This window comes from Erpetoichthys calabaricus, chromosome 9, assembly GCF_900747795.2.
Source record: "Erpetoichthys calabaricus chromosome 9, fErpCal1.3, whole genome shotgun sequence".
Taxonomy (NCBI): domain Eukaryota; kingdom Metazoa; phylum Chordata; class Cladistia; order Polypteriformes; family Polypteridae; genus Erpetoichthys; species Erpetoichthys calabaricus.
The window spans coordinates 106,937,659-106,961,018 of NC_041402.2; the positions used below are offsets into that span (position 1 = coordinate 106,937,659).

A 23,360-nucleotide genomic window follows, 5' to 3' on the forward strand; every position below is an offset into this window, starting at 1 on the left:
TTAATACATTGTTCATCTAGAGCTGTAATTGTAATTAAATTATTCATGTTTATGCCGCACTGCCTAGATTTTTTACATGCATTGAGGTTAGTTATTAGAGTAGTAATGCAGTGCACTTTTGAGGAAGATTTTGTTACAGAATTATCATGTCCTAGCAAAGCATTACAGAAAGGGTTAGGAGTAGAAACGGAGTCAAGAAAGACGAATTACCTTAACAATGTTTTCGGAGAGGACCCGGACGGCGAATCTATTTGGATGCAGACCATCCCGCTTGAAGAAACACAGCCTCTCCCAGAAGAGGTCCCAGTTGTCTACGAACCTGATTTTTGACTCTCACTGAAGCCTTTCAGCCAGATGTTTAATCCCAGCAGACGACTGTAATACTCGTTCAATCTTCTAACGAGAGGTAGGGGACCTGAGATGAAGATTCTTGCAGGTCCTGGGGTCCTCTCCTTTGTGGCTTTGATTAGTGCTGTGAAATCTGCCTTGAGAATCTCCAACTGTTGGTATTTCACGTCCTTTACCCCGGCATGTATTACAATGGATCCCACTGCCCTGTTCTTGTGCCTCTCGGAGACTGTCGGCGCACGTCTCATACACCTCGGACACGAGCACCAGGAAAACAAGAGACAAAAGATTTCTTATTAGGGCATGAGATTTTTAGGTTTCATACGATTGAATCTCCAATCACAAATACATCACCCGGGGTTGAAGGCAAACTGGGGGCGCGGAGAGGGTCGAACCGGTTCTGGGTGAAGATGCTTGCCTGTGCCGATGGAGGTGTTCTAGCCTTAAACCCCCTCCTGGATAGCTGAAACAAGCCAAGGTCTTCATTGTTGATGTCGTCGCTCCGACGACGAGGTGCGGGGATAAAGCTCACTTGGCCTTGGAGGTGAGCGGCACAGCGTGAAGTCGATGTTATTGAACCTTGATGTGCTGCGTCGATTTCAAATGTTGGGGATGATTTTTGCTGCAGACGAGCCTTCAGATCTCTCAGGTACCTCTGTCTGGACAGGAGTTTCTGGATCTGGATGTCGAGACACTGGAGTTCTTTGACAATGCAGTCCATCTCACTGTCAGCCATTGTTTGCTTCCGCTTCGTGCCCTAGGAAAGATTGAGAGAGAGTTAGTGCCAGACAGACAGCATCTGAGATTAAGAAGAATATATACATTATCTAAACCTGTTTATCCAGAGCAGGATCACAGGAACCTGGAGCCTACCCAAGCAGGTTTGGATGCAAGACAGGAAAAATCTCTGGTATGCAATATGTATGATATTTCAACTATCTGCTTTGAGAGAGAAACATTGAAAAAATGGGGACAGATATTTTAAAGCATTCTGCTACTGGATTATTTTCACAATATCAGGTATTTTAAGCTGTGAATATGAACTAAAAAACCTAAATTAATCAATCTATACTAATAAAAGGCAAAGCCCTCACTCATTCACTCACTCACTCATCACTAATTCTCCAACTTCCCGTGTAGGTGGAAGGCTGAAATTTGGCAGGCTCATTCCTTACAGCTTACTTACAAAAGTTAGACAGGTTTCATTTCAAAATTCAAAGCGTAACGGTCATAACTGGAACCTACTTTCGTATACTGTATATGGCCATAGCGGGCAGCTCGGTCGCCGTGTGAGGCGGTTGCATCTTGCATCATCACGCCTCCCACGTGATTGAGTGCCTGCCCATATAAGGTAAATATTCGTGGGTGAAGGACTGTGCTTAGCATATTCATAAGCAAATCCACAAGTTCATAGGGACGCTGTGGCTAAATACTCGCAAGCACAACCACAAGTTAATAGGGACGCTGTCGCTAAATACTCGCAAGCACATCCACAAGTTAATAGGGACGCTGTCGCTATATTCATAAGCAAATCCACAAGTTCATAGGGATGCTGTGGCTAAATACTTGCAAGCACATCCACAAGTTAATAGGGACGCTGTCGCTAAATACTCGCAAGCACATCCACAAGTTAATAGGGACGCTGTCGCTAAATACTCGCAAGCACATCCACAAGTTAATAGGGACGCTGTCGCTAAATACTTGCAAGCGAATCCACAAGTTCATAGGGACTCTGTCGCTAAATACATGGAGGCAAATCCACAAGTTAATAGAGCTTCTGTTTCTAGATACGATCCCAATAATGAAAAGCGGCTCATACAAAAACAACAGGTTTGGCTCAAAAAAGCCAATTGTGGATTTCCGTACGACCCAAACATGCATTATGAGTCTGACAAAACAGTACACATTGGATCCATGGATGTTCACTGTGACTATTGTCAAGCTCAGAAGTGGAAATGCGAGTCTCCTGGTTTGTGCTGTAACGGTGGTAAAGTCTCTGTCACTCTTTTACGTAAGCTTCCTGACCTAATTACGTTCACTTAAAAGATGCTATTGACAAAAACGACACTGATTTAATAGAACTTGGTCAAGCTGTGATATTACCATCTTCCTTCACTGGAGGACCTCGCTATATGCACGAGCGTACACAAGACGCAATGACATACGTACGTCATTATGGCCGCCCTGACTTATTCATCACATTTACTTGCAATCCTAAATGGCCTGACGTCACTGAAATTCTCCTTCCACGTCAAAAACCTCACGATCGCCACGACCTTATCAGTCGTGTATTTCATCTCAAGATTCGAAAAATGATAGACTTGCTCACGAAGAGTAACATTTTCGGCTGTACAAATTGCTACATGTACACGATAGAGTGGCAAAAGCGAGGTATTCCCCATGCGCACATTCTATTGTGGCTAAAGGATAGGATTAAACCAGCTCTCATCGATCAAGTCATCCGTGCGGAAATTCCTGATCCACAGACTGACCCTGCCCTACACAAAATAGTAAAATCCACCATGATATTCATTTGTTCAAAACCTTAAATCTCCGAAAGTTCTTCACCAATTGCTTTGAAATTTTGATACAACGTTGCATTCGAATACGCGCGTGTTTTTATATACATGTTATATAGATGTCACACCTGTGACAGGTGAAAACATGCTTTTTTTTAAAAAACACAGCGTCATCTGTTGGACGTAAAGGCAACACACGCCATACTAAATATTTTACAATTCTGTTTCAATGTTTTGATCAAATACATTTGTAAGTACGTGAATAAAGGCAGCGACATGGCAGTTTTTGGCGTGCAACCAGAAAGAAATGATAGGAATGCAGTCATACATATCGATGAAATCGCACAGTATTAGGCTGGAAGACACATAAGCAGCAATGAAACTGTATGGCGAAGTCTTTCATTTCCCATACATGAACGAAGTCCAGATGTTGTTCACTTAGCAGTACATCTAGAAAATGGACAACGCGTTTATTTCACAGCTGCTAATGTGCAACAAATAGCCCTGAATCCACTGGCTACAACGTTAACTGCTTTCTTTACGTTATGTCAAAATGACACGTTTGCGAAAACACTGCTATATTCGGAAGTGCCTACGTATTACACATGGAATGCGAGTAGAAAATCATTTGAACAACGCAAACGAGGAGAGCGAGTCAACTGACAACCTGGCATATTCAAAGAAACTACGATAGGCAGACTGTACACCGTGCATCCCAATCAAGATGAATGCTTCTTTGTTCACATGCTGTTGGTAAATGTGCCCGGTCCAACGTCTTTCCAGCAATAGAGAATTGTCAACGGCGTTACACATGCCACTTTCCGAAGTACATGTCCAGCTCTGAATTTATTGGAGAACGACCGATACTGGGATGTATACATTAATGACGTGTGCAACACGTCACATCCAAATCAAATTCGTGAATTGTTTGCAGTCATATTGACCGCCTGCTCTCCTTCATCTCCAACATAGTTATGGGAGAAATATAAATCGCACATGGCTGAAGATGTTTTCCGTCGAATACGCAAGTAAAATTCAAATATAAACATGAATGTCACAGCAGACATCTACAACTAAGCGTTGATAATAATTGAAGATTTGTGCTTAGAAATCGCAAACAAAGTTCTCAATCAATTGGGAATGCCATCACCGAATCGATCTGCTGCTGCTTCATTCGATGTAGAATTGCGTCGTGAACAAAATTACAGCACAGGTGATCTTTTGTCGTATGTGCAATCAAATATTCCTAAGCTAACGCTTCAGCAAAAAGGCATTTACAATCAAATAATGCAAACTGTCAATAACGGGGTTGGAGAAATCTGGAAATTGGGAACGGAAAGGTGCCGGTTGAACTGACCTCAGGACGAATTTCATTGCCTCATAACTTCTGCAATTTAGTGACGTCAAAAGAAGAATTGGTTGAAAAAGTATTTCCCAATATTCAAACCAATTATAAGAATCACGATTGGCTGAGTGAACAAGCTATTCTTGCAGCCAAAAACAAAGACGTCTACGAACGTAACAATATTATTCAGTCTAACATTCTGCATAGACAATGGAACAACAAAAAATATTGTATACCCACAAGCATTGTGAAATTAAGCATATTAGAAACATGCGCTTTCCCTTTTCTTTCTTTTCCATTTAACCAGACTGAGGCAACTATTTTTACTGGCGGTGGCTCAGGGGAGAGAGTTTTTATTCCTCGCATCCCCGTTATACCCTCTGATCTCCCATTTCAATTCAAACGCCTCCAATTTCCAGTAAGGCTCTGCTTCGCAATGACAATTAATAAGTCTCAGGGACAGACCCTACAAAAGGTTGGCATTAATTTGAGGCAAGATTGCTTTTCACATGGCCAACTATACGTTGCATGCTCAAGAGTAAGCTCAGCACACAGCTTGGTCATATTACAACCGGAGGGCCGAACTGACAATGTGGTATACAAAGAGATCCTTAACAAATAATTATTGGTACATTTTCCCTCAGTTTATTATTTAATATTTTAAAGCAGTACTTCACCGCTGCGAAGCGCGGGTATTTTGCTAGTATAGAATAAATGCAAAAACAAATTAGTATGTTTAGCTTTTCATCACTTGGCAGACTCTCTTTGCCTAGCTACCTGTAGTTCAGTGGAGACATTGTCAACTCGAGAATTTTACCAGGCTTGTATCGCTTTGTTGTTAAACAATATTTTTAAAGCAAAAGTGATTGGTCAGCAACAATATGCTGATCTTGTATGATGACCCAGTCAGTCTCTCAATCATTGCCGTTTTTTATTTTTAAAAATTGGGGGTGGTCTCCCCTAGACTTTCTAGTGTACTCAGATATGGGGATGGATATTTGAGGAGTAAACCACAAGACAATGATTTATATTATATACATTAAAGAACCATCAACATCAAATCGAATTAATAATATAATGAACAATTATTATGAAAGTAAAGTTGAATAAATCGGACTCTACAGTTGCATGAATAAAACAAAATTGAGTATGTGTTCAGGTAAAGTACCACTTCCGGTTGATGGATTTGGCCCAAAAGTTAATACAGATCTACAATTCTGGTGTAACAACCACGTGCCAAATTTCATCCATCTATCTACCATATATACTCACGTATAAGTTCTCCTGCGGATAAGTCGGGACTTGATTTTACAATTTAATTTCTGGTATTCTATAATGTCGATCGTATAAGTCGAATGTGGAAAGCTCAAACTGTTGGTACAAGGGATTATGATATGCTGACACCCATCTGAGAGAGTAACCATGGAGCACACTGACTTGCGCTCCTAACACCCCCCCCCCCCTCTCTCTCTCTCTCTCTCTCTCTCTATTGTGTCAGAATACCCGAACTATTCAGAAGCAATGTTTGCACTGATTTGTGTTTTTTGTATCTCACACCCTCATACACCTTTATCTTAAGAGTATCCCTTATCTACGATGGAGCTTTCGATCAGAAGAAAATATGAAGCTGTTTTTAAATTAAACGTCGTTGAAGAAACAAAAAATTGGTAACTGCGCTGCTGCAACAAAATTCGATGCATCTGAGAAACAGATGCAAGATTGGAGGAAGCATGAAGATGTTAAAAAAAAAAAAAAAAATTGTATTTTTGAACAGGCATATAAGTCGGGGTCTGATTTTATGATCGATTTTTCGGGTTTCAAGAACCGACTTGTACATGAGCATATATGGTAGTTGTGTTTTTGAGATATCATGTTTTTACACACACACAGACATAATTCCAAAAAAATTGTATTTTCGGAATCTGGGAGGTCTAAAACGTCAAGGTTCATCAAAATATCGAGGTCAAATTTTTTTCATTATTAGTATACTTGAATTACTGTCAACAAAAAGCAGGCACCCGAGAAATAAACTGAAATGTTACTCACTCGTGATATTTTGTCCAAACGGTAAAGTTTTTGTTGGCCAGCACATTCCAATTTCAGGCATTTGAATTGCATCTTGATATACAACAAGTGCAAAGAAAGGCGGCATGTAAATTGCTTTCTATTCACAGGCTTTACGCGTGTATTCAGCTTACTCTGTCACTGAAAATGCTGTGTGAACACCCGGCCTCCTTCACCAGCCACCATTCACTGGATGAATATGTCCGGGCAGCTTGTGGTGGATAACTTTCAGTTTTAGAGTTAAAAGTTATAAGGGTTAAAAACTAACAGCAAGAATATTCATTCAAAAATGAAAACTAAAATTATGTTTAGTAAATTATTATTTTATTTCAGTTAGTCTTTCCAGTTACTTTAATAGTTTCATTTAGTTTTAGTTTTTCAGTTTTATTTTATTTCAGTTTCCAAAAATGTTTTTTTAATAATAATTTCAGTTTTGATTTTAGTTTTTGTTAACTATAATAACCTTGCCAGGAGCACTGGTCACAAGGCAGGAAACACCCATGGACATTTTCATAGTAATGTTTCAGCACATTAAAATCAAAGCAAGCATCTTTAAACATGTTTAAGTTGGTGATGTTTACACAGTTCCTTAATGTTTGCCTTGGCCATGCCAGACAGTTTTTATAGCTGCTTTGCGGGCTTTAGTGTCTGTCTGTGTGAGGGAATGATAAATCCTTTGTTAGGATCCAACTAGCCAAGGTAAAAGGCAGACTCCACTTCACACACATTTGAGACATTTGCATAATCTATGTGAATTTCCCCTTGGGGATTAATTATCTATCTAGCTATCGATCTAGCAACACTACAAATTTTGGCTCAGATTTTAATGGATGAAGTCTCCTAAAACAAGAGCTTGAGAATCTGACTATGTATATTCCACCTCTAATTTTCATCACAAACAATTGAATTATGGAGGCTGCCTCAAGCACAAGAAAGGCAAATTGTCTTGGCATATAAAACGACAATTACTATATTTCTGATAGTGTTGGCACATGGCATTTTTACTGGAAACACCGTGTTCAAAAAGGCTCTGTATTGGAGTATAAACTCTTTTTTTTTCCCTGATGCTTAGGTTAAAAAAAAAAAAAAAAAATTATGAACAAAGAGTTAAAATTTGTTTTGTGTAAAATATATGCGTATAAATACCATACCATACCATTTTTATTTGTTAAGCACTTAAAAACACAGCATTACAACTGACCGAAGCGCTGTACAGTTAAAACAAGCAAGACTAAAAGCAAAATATTAAAAACAAATATTAAGAGAGAATTAAAACAGAGACATTAAAAAACAGGTCAGGGGACCCAATAAAACAGAGAAATAGCAAAAAGCAAGTGGGAATAAGACAGGTTAAGAATTAAAAGCCAATGTGAAGAAGTGCGTTTTTAGGTGTGATTTGAATGTGGTGACTGAAGCGGCTTGCCTAACCACTAAAGGTAAGGAGTTCCAGAGCTTGGGTGCACAGATAGAAAAAGCCCTTTCACCACGAGCTTTAAAACGTGCCTTGGGAACGGTTAGGAGCAGCTGATCTGCGGATCTAAGAACACGAGGGGGATTGTGACGATGGAGCAAGACACTCAAGTAGGCAGGGGCTAGACCATTTAGTGCCTTATAGGTTAAGAGGAGTATCTTAAAATCAATTCTGAAGCTAACCGGCAGCCAGTGTAGGGTTTTTAAAATCGGTGTAATGTGTTGGCTTCTGCTGCTTCCAGTTAAAAGTCTTGCAGCCGCATTTTGAACCAATTGGAGTCTCGAAAGAGTGGCTTTACTAATACCATATAGGCAGGAATTAGAATAGTCGAGCCGGGACGTAATGAATGCATGGATTACTGATTCCAGGAGGTGGTAAGGCAGAATTGGCTTGAGTTTGGCAATTCGCCTGAGATGGAAAAAGCAGGATTTTACTGTGCTGTTGACTTGAGCATCCATTTTCAGGACCATATCCATTTTGATTCCAAGATTGGAAACAGACGAAGTTACTGGAATGGGAAGAAAGTCGAGGTCAAGGGGTAGGGTCTGTTTGCGGTCGGGACTAAAAACAATGACCTCGGTTTTTGAATCGTTCAGGTGAAGGAAGTTTACAGCCAGCCAGTCCTTAATGTCAGATAAGCAGTTGAGAAGAGGTTTAGTGGAGTCAGTTGACTTGAGGGAGAAATAAATTTGGCAGTCATCAGCATATAGGTGATACGAGATTGCATGTTTTCTAAAAATTGCACCTAAAGGCAGGATGTAAATTGAAAAAAGTAGTGGCCCCAAAATGGAACCCTGGGGGACACCACATGGGAGTGGGACTGATTCAGATGAAAAATCATCTAGCATGACTCTAAGAGTCCTGTTGCAGAAATATGACCTGAACCAGTCGAGGGCTAAGCCAGATACACCAACCCAGGATTCGAGTCGGGAGATCATGATGTCGTGGTCGATTGTGTCGAAGGCAGCAGATAAATCGAGAAGAACCATAATCACGTAGAGTCCTGAGTCCAATGCCAAAAGGACATCATTTAGGACACGTAAATGCGCGGTTTCTGTGCTGTGTTGGGGCCTAAAGCCTGACTGAAAAAGGTCCATTACCTATAAATGATAAACATCCTAAATAAGTACAGTCTAATCATATTAGAATTGCAAGGAACTAGGATTGTGAGATCGAACTTTGCTTTTCGAATATAATTTGATTTTATTTAAAAAGGTTTTGCTGGATGGCAGAAGCTGCCATTCGATTGTTAAAGAACTGGCGTTTGTTTTGTCTGCACTACTTGTGGCATTGTTATTTCATACACGCTTTTCAAAGCTGTGATATTTTACTCTTCACTTTACTAATAAGCCCTTTTCTAATTTTGATAGCTTTATTAACAAAGATAACAAATTAAACAAACAGCCACATGCCTTCAAAACATAGTGTTTACTGTGGACTTTGATCTACATGTTTACAAACAGCAGTTTTTGTAAATGCTTCTCCTGTGCTCTAAAGTATAATTTTGAATCTGCTTCAGTCCCATTCGCACTTAAACCTGAGATCCTTGATTTTTTTTTTTTTTAATGCTAACGCCTTCTCATTAAAGCAAATGGAAAATAACTTTCACAATTCTGAATTTCCTTTTATTACAATGCTTTTAAACCCCAATTTAAAGTGCCTCGTCACCCAGCCTTCTGTGTCCCACAATTAGTCTCTGTCTTATGTGGCTGCTTGTTTGACACATAATGCTCGACACAATGTGGTGTAATTAAACAATATTTGGGACTCCTTCATTGAAATATTGCTGCATCTTCAAAGGAGAAAAAAGTACACAGATTGTGCAGACACTGACTTGAAAATATTGTGACAATCCTGTTTTTATGTGTGATAGGTGCCATATGGCTTTTTATTCTGAATGTTGTGATATTAACTGTATCCTGCTGCTGCCTGTTGGACACTTTCAAAATAGTTAAACAATTCTGCCTTCAAACTGCCTTTCTATAAAGTATCTATCTATCTATCTATCTATCTATCTATCTATCTATCTATCTATCTATCTATCTATCTATCTATCTATCTATCTATCTATCTATCTATCTATCTATCTATCTATCCTGCTCTTTTCTTTGCTTGGTATTCTCTCTCTGTCACTGTTTTACTAATCTCATATTTATCTAGATCTTAAACTGTTCTGCCTGTGTGTGTTTAACAGCAAGATATGTCACAATACGTTTGCACCGCAGGACACCAGCTGAGTTTTAGAAGTGGACCCATGCAACAGTGTCATAAGCTGTTAATGATTTGCATGCATGAATTAAAAAAAAAAAGTAAAGAAATATACAGATTTCACATATGCATTTCAGTTCCCTTTCATAGCTGCTTTTATGGCTCACTGTCCCGAGAAGGACTTTTGCACTTACCCATCAGTAATATACTAAAAACAAAAGGTGGCAGTGCAGCTTCTGCGAATTTTGATGGCGCTTATTTTTTCTGTTGTATGATTGGTGTTTGTTATTGCTGTGACATTACTAATTTCATAAAGTATAAAGTGGCACATATTATTGTACAAGGACATTTCAATACTTTATTTTTGAATAATTTGCTTATTTCTAATTTGAATATTCAAACCTTTTGACTAATTTGGCAGCTCTGTAAGAATATGACAAGCATTTTATCTGTGAGGTACATGCAATATTAAGTATTTCAATTTTCAAAAAATGTCTGCCTACTTACAAATGCTACTAATCAAACTTAAATAAGCTGCAATTCATAACATGGTCTACAGATTGGTTCAAAATTAGCCTAAACTATGACAGCAATGAGGAACTTTTTCCAAGTTATGTGATGTTATAGATAATGTTCTAAGCAGAGTCCCACAGAGATCATTTTATGGCAATTGTTCTTTTTAATTTATATCAGTGATCCAGAATGCAATGAAATAGATTGTTTACTTTGCCTTTGAAGCTAAATTGGGATATTAGCAGATTTACTAGAATCAACAGAATCATGTTAGAGGGTCCTAGAGTCTGAATGCACACCTTACAAAAAGGACTTTGGAGTCATACTGAGCTTATCTTTGTGTAAAAGTAGACTTTGTACAGAATAGGCTGTGAGGTTACAGATTTTACTTCCTCAAATATAAATTGAGGGAATTAAATTTAAACTGTTACAATATACTTAATCTGGACTATTGTTTTCAGTGCTAGTCTCTGCATTGTAAAACAAGACATACTAGTGCAGTTTAAAGTGATGCAGGTGTTGAAAATTGTGTGTTTTTTTTTTTTTGTTTTTTTTTTATCAAAAAGAATATGGCAGCACTAATGGAATTTGGTAAAGAAACCTATTTCTTCACACAGATTATAGTAAATACAAGGAAACCAACATTGTAATAGATAGGGGGTGTTTTCAATTCAGTTTAGTACTTCATTAAGTTTGGATTGGAGTGTATACAGTATATATGTATAAAAACAATTATTATTCATTATTATGATCATGGAGAGAAGGCCAATGAGATTTTAGCCCAACAAATTCACAAGCAGGAAGTCCACAATGCAATACCAATTACCAACACAGACAGAGATAACATCATAGACCATAAAAATATAAACTACACATTTAGAGAGTAGTAGAAGTTCTTATATTCTATTCAGTCTAAAAAAGATAAGGCATTATCTAATGAGTTTTCTGACGCATTACAGATACTACAGCTAGATACTCTTAGTGCCGTAGAACTGGATAAACATCTGAAACTCTCAGAATTATTAGATGCTAACAACTCACTTCAGTGTGGGGAAACAGCCAGCCCTGATGACTTCCCAGTGGGAATTTATAAAAATTTTCAAATAAGTTAGCTCCACCTTTATTAGCAACGTTTATAGAAGCTAAAGAGAACAATATTCTACCTCAAGCTTTTTGGCAAGCGTTGATTTCCAATATTACAAGACCAAACTGCATTTATTAAAGGTAGACACTTATAATCTTCGACGTTTGTTTAATATAATATATTCACCCAATAAATCTAACACCCCAGAGATCTTACTGTCTTTGGATGAAGAAAAAGCATTTGATATGGTCGAATGGGAACTACCTATTCACCACATTGCACAAATTTGGGTTCAGCCCAAAGATATGTTCATGGATAAAAATACTGTATACTACTCCAGAAGCCTCAGTTTGTATAAACAACATTTTTTCAGACTACTTCTAACTAGAATGCAGTATTTGAAAAGGATATCTCCTATCGCCATTCCTCTTTTCTGTCACCATTGACTCATTGGCTGTTTACTTTAAAAATGCATCGGAGACAAAGGGGATTATCGGAGGAGGAGGAGGACTCCACAAATTTCCATGCCAGCAGTCCTAAAAGCACTATCAGATTTTCAAAAGATATCTGGACTAAAAATTAACTTAAATAAAAGTTTTTTCCCATGAATATCATACAATATAGACTGGACACTTCCCCATTTATCTTAGCAGATCAATATCACAAGTAAATATGAAGTTCTTTTTCACCAAACTTTTGCTGTCTGCATGGAAAAGATTAAACAAGATGTGTATAGATGGTCCACCCTCCATCTCATATTAGCAGGTAGAATCAACACGGATAAGATATAATTAATAAATCTCTTTTTAAGAAATTAGATTCAATCATAACCTCATTTATTTGGAATTCTAAACTTCCACGCATCCAAGGATGACTCTTCAATGACGTAAAGCAGAAAGGTCATGGCACTACCTAACTTTCAGTTTTATTACTGGGCAGCAAATATATAGGCCATAAAGACCTGGGCCTCATGTATAAATGATCCGTATGCACAAAAATGTTGCGTAAGAACATTTTCACGTTCAAATCATGATGTATAAAACCTAAACTTGGCATAAGCCACACACATTTCCACGGTAGCTCATACCCTATCGTACGCAAGTTCTCTGCTTGGTTTTGCAGACTGGCGGCACCCAGCGTCAAAGAAGTGCTACTATTCCTATGTGGTTATCCTTTCTTTTTTAGATCCACATCCCTGATGCAGCTATATAAATACACTGAAATTAACCACCTATTGTTTATTAGTTTAAGGCATCTGATTGTAATTAACCTGTAACTATATAATGTTCCACAGAATGGTCAAACTATTCCAAATACCATAACTGCTTTAGCGTTGTTACTTTCACTGCACCTCCTTCTTCTTCTTTCAGCTGCTCCCGTTGGGTGTTGCCACATCGGATCATCTTTTTCCATATTACTCTCACTGCACCACTATTTATTTATATCACTCTATCTGAGTGTGAATCACAGCTGTACAGCAGCTGATCAGAAAGAGAATTATCGGTATACAGCATCAACCACATGCTGCCTCAGCCATGCTGTCTATCGAACTGCTCTCATATGACAAACGATTCAGAGCCTTTCCTGTACTGACCTCGCGGTTCAGAAACAGTTTCATCCCAAGAACTCTAAACACACTCAATCAGTCCATCAAGTGCTCCTTGTAGAACTGTTTGTACTTATAAGTACAATCACCTCACTGTAAACTTACACTACAGTTATAATATTGCACAACCTGAGCCACTTTATAAAGCGCGTATTTACATATGATGATGATATCATTTTTAAGATGAAATGCAGCAAAATATGTTTATTATATTATACAGATAAAACTTTAACTACATGGTGCCGCTCCACTAGCAAGCCGTTGGGCGCTATGTTTACGGATTGTTCCTGCCTCACGTGGTAATCTTGCTGACGCAACACTGGAAGGATAGATGGATAGAATAATTAAACACGTACTACGAAGATATTTCGATGTTCCTTAAAAGTTTTGAAGAATCGGCGTTCGAAGCTTACAGATGGCTTAACGTCTATTACAGAGCTGATTGTATGGCGATTGTTTATTTGGAGAAAGAAAAGTAAGGACAGGAATTGGAGGTTAGTACGTCTGAAAGAGACAGTACTGCTGCAATAAAGTGTTTCATCGAAGGTCGCGCATGGCGCAGCAAGCATCTTGCATGAGACCTGAGCAATCACTGCACCACCGTGTTCCCATGTTTAATTACATGCTTTAACTCCTATCATCATGAAAATGATATTACGTATACATCTCAGTATTTTAATTATTCACAGAGCTGTAATATCACGAATGTAATGGATTCTGTGTCCTGTCAGAGGAAGAGAAAGCCCGGAAGCACGTAGTGATTCACACACACAGAGCACATAGAAGATCAAATACAAAACAAAGCATTTAACGTGCTACTTTAATTTACTAGTTTCTCAATCCCATCGTAACTAAACGATTTTAAGATGAAGTTTATGATGTTCTACTTTAATGACAAAATAAACTACATGATTAAAGTGGAAATTTAGAGATTAAAGTTGACATTTCATGCTTTTTCCCCACTGTGTGCCTTTTTTTTTTTTCTGTATCCTAATAAGCTTTCATATGACACTCGGACGGTGGGCTACGCCTCGCCTTTTCACGGCGACTTTGATATGTGACAACTTCTTTTTCATTTTGGGCACTGTGCGACTTTGAACGTGAGCTTTCGAGTTTCTTCGACACGCTATGTCACTCGATCAACTTCCTTTTGTTGTTTATACCACCGTTTAAACCAACAAATAGTACTTTTTTCCTTGCCTCCACTTGGTATTTGCTTGAAATTCTTTTATTTTCCCCTCTTGCTTTTGCCATTGCCTTTTCACAGAAGGCTGATCTTAAGGGCTATTTATATTGATTTGCATTTTCAAAGAGGAGTAATTCTGGGAGGAGTTGGGGCGGGACAGAAGGTGTGTGCATGCTGACCAGGATTTATGGAGCGGAAGAATGTGGAAGTTGGCATTCGCACAGATTTATGCATCTGGATTTTTTTGTGCATAAGCACATTTCTGCTTTTGTGCTTACATCATGTTATAGTGCGAATTATACGCATGGCGTTATGCATGAGGCTCCTGGACATCGACACAAGTTGACGAACATACACAAGTCTGGTCTACAATAGAATTCAAATCTTGCAGATCAAATCTACTCTGAGCTCCAGTAAATACAAACTATCATCAATACACTAATAATCAAATTGCCCTTCATTCACTCAGAATATAGAACCAGTGTAGGAAACACTTTAAGATAGAAAGTTCTACCCTTTTACACATTCACAGTATTTAATATTTAGAACATCGATAATGTTTTTGCTTCCTAGAAGCAATTAAGCTTCAAATATAACCTCTTATCAACGCAAATTTTCCACTACTTTCAAGCTAGAAACTTTGCTAAATGGAACTTTTTCCAATTTTCCTCACCTTTCACCTGTTTCTATTCCAGAAGAAATTTTGATCAGTCTTGAACACATGGATAGAATCTCTACAACATACAGTATAAAAATATTTTAAAGTTACTTCCTTTCAAAGATCCCAGGGTACAATGTATAAAGGATCCTTCACTTAATATTTCAGCAAAGGACTGGAAGGCAGTCATGCACAGAATATTCTCTAGTTCCATATGCACAAAGCACTCAATCAACTTAAAGTTCTCTATTGAGTGCATTTATCTTGATTTAAACTATCCAAAATGTTTCCATGGCAAGATTCAACCCATGAATGTTGCAATCTAGCTCCAGCCTCACTGGGCCACATGTTTTGGGTGTGCACCAAATTAAGATAATTTTGGACAAAAACCTTTGAATGCCTATCAGACAGCATTGGTGTCACAATCACCCCTAAGCCATTAACAGCTGTTTGATGCACTACCAGATGATCTTATAGTGGGGAAGGACAAACAAATTGTATCTGCCTTTACCTCACTACTAGCACATAGATTTATCTTGCTAATTGGAAGAATCCCACCCTACCACTTTTAAGTCCTGGGTAACTGATGTCCTATACTATTTGAAATTGGAAAAAATAAAATTATTGCTCAGAAGAACTGTTGAAAACTTTTTTAAAACATGGCAAGATCTAATCAATAACATTGTAGAATAAGCTTTTTATATCAGGGAAATGGATACTCTTCCTCCTTGCTGCTTTCAAAAAATTTGCTTTGTTGGCTGGCTCTCCTCTTTTCCTTTTGGGTGGGGGTTAAACTTTGTTTTTGTTATTTGCTTTTAATTAAAAACAATAAAATAAAGTATGGCATATTAAAGACATTTCCTCTGCTGCAGAAATGTCTTTAAAAATTCTTAGTTCGTGTTTAGTTATGCAATTTGTGAAAATGAAAATGAATCTTTTTCTAGTGAGCGAAGAGAGCTTAATATGGAAAATGCAGTTTGCAAGCATTCTCATTGATATCCTGAACTCTACAAAATTTCAACTTCAAAGCTAAGCTGTATTGAGTTTAGAATTTGATGTACACTACTAAAATTGGGATTATGCAGGTGTTTCTTCACTTACCTTCACTTAACCTTTGTCATTTCCCATGTAAAAAGGTGAATCCTCCCAGTAGGTTATAAATGACCCTGGGCAGTGCAGTTTCAAGCACTGTCAAACTCTGCACCTGTAGAAGGGTGAAATATATTGGGATGTTGTGGTGAAACTCAGGTTCAGGTTGGGGAGCATGCACTGGTGCAGTAAGTTGCCGCACCCACCACACAACAAACAGCTCGGGATCCTGTTTGGCAACACCCTAGGCAGACACACTGTCCAGTCCCACCCTCCGGAAATGATCATCTATCTGCTGCAACCCTAACGTGTGTGTCCCCTTGGCCTGGTCCAGCTGGTCAACTCCTCAACTATGAGGATCCTGCAAGCTGGATCACCCTCTGGGAATCGCATCTCCTGGCCATAGTGCCGTAACTGATGCTCCCTTACAATGCAGGTAATGTGCCTCATTTTGGACTTTGTGAGTAACCACTCATTCGACACAAAGTCAAACCAGCAGTACCCAAAGATTCTCCAAGGAGACACAGTACTGAAGAAGTCCAGCCTTCATCTCGGGTCACTGGATAGCTTCCATGTCTTGTAACCATATACAGTTAGGTCCATAAATATTTGGACAGAGACAACTTTTTTCTAATTTTGGTTCTGTACGTTACCACAATGAATTTTAAATGAAACCACTCAGATGCAGTTGAAGTGCAGACTTTCAGCTTTAATTCAGTGGGGTGAACAAAACGATTGCATAGAAATGTGAGGCAACTAAAGCATTTGTTTAACACAATCCCTTCATTTCAGGGGCTCAAACGTAATTGGACAAATTAAATAACTGGAAATAAAATGTTCATTTCTAATACTTGGTTGAAAACCCTTTGCTGGCAATGACAGCCTGAAGTCTTGAACTCATGGACATCACCAGATGCTGAGTTTCCTCCTTTGTAATGCTCTGCCAGGCCTTTACTGCCGCGGCTTTCAGTTGCTGTTTGTTTGTGGGCCTTTCTGTCTGAAGTTTAGTCTTCAACAAGTGAAGTGCATGCTCAATTGGGTTAAGATCAGGGGCCTCATGTATAACACCGTGCGTAGAACTCACACTATAACATGGCGTAAGCACAAAAGCGGGAATGTGCGTACGCACAGAAAAATCCAGATGCAGGAATCTGTACGTACGCAAACTTTCACGTTCTTCCACTACATAAATCCCGATCAGCGTGAAAAGTAACGTACGTGCACGTGCCTTCTGTCCCACCCCAACTCCTCCCAGAATTACGCCTCTTTGAATATGCAAATCAGTATAAATAGCCTTCAGTGAAAAGACAATGGGAAAAGCACGGGGGGAAATATAAGAATTTCAGCGAATACCAAGTGGAGGCAAAGGAAAAACGTACTATTTGTTGGTTTAAACAGTGGTATAATCAACAAAAGGAAGTTGATCGAGTGTCGGAGAAACTCGAAGGCTCAAGTTCACAAAGTCGCACAGTGCCCGAAATAAAAAAGAAATCACATATCAAAGTCGCTGTGAAAAGCCGAGTCGTAGCCCACCGTCTGAGTGTCATATGAAAGCTTATTAGGGTACAGACAAAAAAAAATAGGCACACAGTGGGGAAAAAAGCATGAAATGTCAGCTTTAATCTCGAAATTTCCACTTTAATCACGTAGCTTATTTTGTCATTAAAGTAGAACTTCATAAACTTCATCTTAAAATCGTTACTAGTTTCTCAAATCCCATTGTAACTAAAGTGGCACATTAAATGCTTTGTTCTGTATTTGATCTTCTATGTACTCTACATGTGTGAATCACTACCTGCTTCTTAAACGGGCTTTCTCTTTCTCCGACAGGACACATAATCCATTACATTCGTGATATTACAGCTCTCTGAATAATTAAAATACTGAGATGTATACGTGATATCTTTTTCATGATGATAGGAATGAAAGCATGTTATTAAACATGGGAACACGGTGGCGCAGTGCTTGTTCATGTCTCACGCAAGAGGTTTGCGGCGCCATGCGCGACCTTCGATGAAATAATTTATTACAGAAGTACTGTCTCTTTCAAACGTACTAACCTCCAATTCCTGTCCTTACTTTTCTTTCTCCAAAAACCCAATCGCCACACAATCAGCTATATAGACGTGAAGCCATTTGTAAGCTTAAAACGCCGATTCTTCAAAACTTTTAAGGAACATTGAAATATCTTCGTAGTACATGTTTAATTATTATATCCGTCTATCCTTCCAGTGTCGCGTCAGCACCAGCAAGAATACAACGCAATGCAAGGACAATCCCTGAGCTAGCTAGCGCTGTGGCACCGTGTCCTCACATGTTTAATTATTAACAATAAAGATTATTTAAATAAAGTTAAAGTTGTATCTGTATAATCAACATATTTTGCTGCATTTCATCTTAAAAATGATATCGTCATCATATGTAAATACGCGCTTCATAAAGTGGCTCAGGTTGTTCAATATTATAACTGTAGTGCAAGTTTACAGTGAGGTGATTGTACTTATAAGTACAAACAGTTCTACAAGGAGCACTTGATGGACTGATTGAGTTCGTTTATAGTTCTTGGGATGAAACTTTTTCTAAACCGCGAAGTCCGTACAGGGAAGTCTCTGAAGCTTTTTGACTTGGCTCAGGCAGCGTCTGCTTCATGCTGTGTACCGATAATTCTCTTTCCGATCAGCTGCTGCTGTGATTACCCACTCAGATACAGTGATATAAATACTCCGAGTGGTGCAGTGAGAGTAATATGGAAAAAGATGATCTGCTGTGGCAACCCTTAACGGGAGCAGCTGAAAGAAGAAGATGATACAGTGAGAGTTACAACGCTAAAGCTGTTATGGTATTTGGAATACTATGGCTATTCCCTGGACCATTATATTGCTGCAGGTTAATTACAATCAGATGCATTACACTAATAAACAATATGCAGTTAGCTTCAGTGTATTTATAAAGCCGCGTCAGGAATGTGGAGCTAAAAAAAAAAAGGGTGACCATACAGGAACAGTAGCACTGCTTTGATGATGGGTGCCGCCAGTCTGCAAAACCGAGCGGAGAAATTGCGTACGCCAAGGTATGAGTTACTGTGGAAATGTGTGTGGCTTTACACCAAGTTTAGGTTTTATACTTTGCGATTTGAGCGTGGAAACGTTCGTACGCAACATTTCTGTGTGTACGCACCGTTTATACATGAGGCCCCAGGTGACTGACTTGGCCATTCAAGAATTTTCCACTTCTTTGCTTTAATAAACTCCTGGGTTGCTTTGGCTGTATGTTTTGGGTCATTGTCCATCTGTATCATGAAACGCCGCCCAATCAATTTGACTGCATTTAGCTGGATTTGAGCAGACAGTATGTCTCTGAACACTTCAAAATTCATTCAACTGCTTCTGTCCTGTGTCACATCATCAATAAACACTAGTGTCACAGTGCCACTGGCAGCCATGCACTCCCAAGCCATCACACTGCCTCCACCGTGTTTTACAGATGATGTGGTATGCTTTGGATAATGATTTGTTCCACAACTTCTCCACACTTTTTTCTTGCCATCATTCTGGTAGAGGTTGATCTTGGTTTCATCTGTCCAAAGAATGTTTTTCCAGAACTGTGCTGGCTTTTTTAGGTGTTCTTTAGCAAAGTCCAATCTAGCCTTTCTATTCTTGAGGCTTATGAGTGGCTTGCACCTTGCAGTGCACCCTCTGTATTTACTTTCATGCAGTCTTCTCTTTATGGTAGACGTGGATATCGATACGCCTAACCCCCTGGAGAGTGTTGTTCACTTGGTTGGCTGTTGTGAAGGGGTTACTCTTCACCATGGAAATGATTCTGCGATCATCCACCACTGTTGTCTTCCGTGAACGTCCAGGTCTTTTTGCGTTGCTGAGTTCACCAGTGCTTGCTTTCTTTCTCAGGATGTACCAAACTGTAGATTTTGCCACTCGTAATATCGGAGCAATTTCTCGGATGGGTTTTTTCTGTTTTCGCAGCTTAAGGATGGCTTCTTTCACCTGTATGGAGAGCTCCTTTGACCGCATGTTGTCTGTTCACAGAAAAATCTTCCACATGCAAGCACCACACCTCAAATCAACTCCAGGCCTTTTATCTGCTTAATTGATAATGACATAACAACGGACTTGCCCACACCTGCCCATGAAATAGCCTTTGAGTCAATTGTCCAATTACTTTTGAGGCCCTGAAATGAAGGGATTGTGTTAAAAAAATGCTTTACTGGCCTCACATTTTTATGCAATTGTTTTGTTCACCCTGAATTTACACTGAATTAAAGCTGAAAGTCTGCACTTCAACTGCATCTGAGTTGTTTCATTTAAAATTCATTGTGGTAATGTACAGAACCTAACTTAGAAAAAAGTTGTCTTTCTCCAAATATTTATGGACCTAACTGTAGCAAGACAGGAAGCACCAGGACTCTAAAAACTTATACCTTCGTCCTTTTGCTTAGATATTGGGAGCACCACACACCCCTTTCCAGCTACTTCATGAAACCCCCCCCCCCCCCATGCACTCCCAATCTTTCTACTGGCTTCATAGGAAGAGTCTCCAGAGACATGTCGCTGCTGAGGTAAGTAAACTGCTTGACAAGGTTGACACTCTCTTCACAGGCAGGCACACTGCTGATGACTGTGCTGAAGGGGACATTAAAGGCCTGGATCTTAGTTGTTATCCAGGAAACTCGCGAGCCCAGATACGCACACTCCTCACTTAGTCTTTCAAAAGCCCCAATCAGAACCTTTATTGACTCCACGAAGATCACAGCATTGTCCGCAAAGTCAAAATCAGTGAATTACCAACAGATGCCCCATAGCTGCTGGTCCCCACACCTTGCCCAACACCCATCCATGCAAGCATTGATACTGAAGAATAGTAAATAAATCTTAATATATAAAAATGAAACCAGATCTAGCACTGTACATAAAGGTAATTAAGTGTACATTTTGCTGCTGATCTTCAGTTTCCGCATCAGCTTTTTTCTTTTCCTCTATCAGTTTGTCCGAAACGGTTACACATATGCCTGTTATACAGCTCCCAGAGTTGCCTACAATCTTTATTTTCCTGATAGCATGTCCATGTGGAAGCTCCATGCTTTTATTATGAACGTGGCCCATTCCTTGTTACCAATGTTGCAGCTGCTTGCTAGTGAATACCACTATTATGCTTTGCCCAACAGGTGAGACCTAGTACTGAACTGAGCACCTTACAGGCTAAATTGTAGCCTCCTTAGTGTTAGACCTGAGTGTTACTTGGGCTGCGAAAACCATGCTAAAAGCATTAGTCATGAGTGTCACTCGGGCAACTGTACAGATGTGTCTTGCGTAAGCTTTAGAACCGAGAATCACTCAGGCTGTAAAAGTACCGTCAGTGCTGCCATTCTTTGGAGAAATTATGTCTGAGTGTAGGTTTTCACAAATGATGAAATGTCTGCGCTTTACCAACAATGAAGACTTTAATGAGAATATCCATCCAGCTCCCAAAATGAAGAAAATTTGGGAGATATACCAAGCAGTTGTAGTAAAATTTTGGAGTGTTTACATTCCATACCGCAATGTCAGCATCGTTGAAAGTCTCATGGCTTACAGGTATAAGGGCAGACTGTCATTGATATGGTACATCGCATCAAAAAAAGCAAGATTTGGCATAAACCTTTACAAGCTTTGTGAATCTTAAACGGGATACATGTGGAATTCGGTTCTGTACACAGGGAAAGGACAATGTTTGATCCAAAATACAATCAGTATGGCGTTGCTACATCATTGGTGCTGACTTTGATCTGCTCGATCAAGGTTACTGTGTAACCATGGGCAGTTTTTATATGTCGCCAGAGGTATTTGACATCTTGCTGCAAAGAAAGATTGACACAAATGGAACAGCGCATCCTAACCGTCGTGGCATGCCTGAAGACTTTGACAGAGCTAAATTGGCAAAAGGATAAAGTGCTTGTGCTTAAATGGAAGGGCAAGAAAGATGTTTGTTGTCTTAGCACTGTACATAATGCAGCTACAGTCTCTATGCAGGTAATAGGCAACAAGCAGGTTATGAAGCCTTGTGCTGTGGTCAGTAAGGTAATATGATGAATTTGGCAATGGAGGAGTGAAAAACGGGCCACTGAGAAATATGATCCTACTCTAGTGGCCCTCATTCTTTTTGGAAAAGTAAAAGTTTTATTGACCAGGCAAACTCCCAAAACTAATGTTTCAAGTGAAATTTTTTATAAGAACAAAATGCTTCCGTTTTACCCTTTATTCTAATAGTCAAATTTGTACTTTTCAGGATGCGGTGTTAAGAAGATAAGTGCTGTCAATATGAAGTCTTGCCAGTATGTGCCTATCCACACAAAGCAGATTCGTGGTTTATCTTTCAATAATCAAATGGACAGCTTAATGCTCTCTGCAGCATTGGACAACACCATCAAATTGACCAGGTAGGATAAAGTATGACAGGATTATAATGTTAAACATATGTTAGGTTTCATTTTTTAAATCATTTTTATTGGTTATATAAGTTACTGTACATTATAATGAGTGGATTACAGTTAAGTTAAAGCTGTATCTTATTGAGATCAAATTCGTCCTTCCTCACTCATGTTATATAGATATCAAGCGAGACAAACATTTCATATCCCTCGAGATATTTTGGCATGCCAATGTTAGCAGATTTTCAGCATGCTGAACCAAGGATAGTAAGACTCAATTAAATTCTAAATAAGCTGTGTACAGTTTTTTTATAAAGTGAATTAATTTTGTTTCTTTTATAAGAAGCCTTTTGATGTTATGTTAATATAGTACAGATTTCCATACTGTTCAGAGAAAAGATGATTTTGACTATTATTTGTGTCGATTCTTCATAAAAGGTCATTTGCAGAATAAATCATTCTGAAGGTATCATAGCAACTAAATGAAAACTGATTTGCTCTTTATGGAATTTTATGCTTCTTTATCACATTTTTATGCTCTTATAGATATGTGTTTCTTGCCTATAGTGTAATCTAGGGCTTCCATAAATGATGATACATTTAATCAATTACCATATTTTTTGCTCCATAAGACGTACTTTTTCCCCCCAAAAGTGGGTGAAAATGTCTGTGCGTCTTAAGGAGCAAATATTACGTTGCAGACCGTGATGTGTATTACCTGACCTGTGAGCAGTAGCGACAGCTGTTAGAAGAGGAAGTGGTAGGCCCACAAGAAACCCCTGGGGACGCTTTAATGTCCCACTTTACTGCTGAATCTCGGGGCGTCTGGTCAGTTACCGTCCACC

General features: G+C 38.9%; 1 protein-coding gene across 1 annotated transcript in view; it reads left to right on the plus strand.

The window, feature by feature from the left end:
- The window catches only part of rfwd3 (ring finger and WD repeat domain 3), a 134,600-nt gene that overhangs the window by 89,921 nt on the left and 21,319 nt on the right, over positions 1–23,360 (plus strand). The window contains exon 9 of the mRNA XM_051931541.1: positions 22,374–22,524. Coding sequence (XP_051787501.1) covers positions 22,374–22,524 — 151 coding nt within the window. The remainder of the gene's footprint in view (positions 1–22,373; positions 22,525–23,360) is intronic.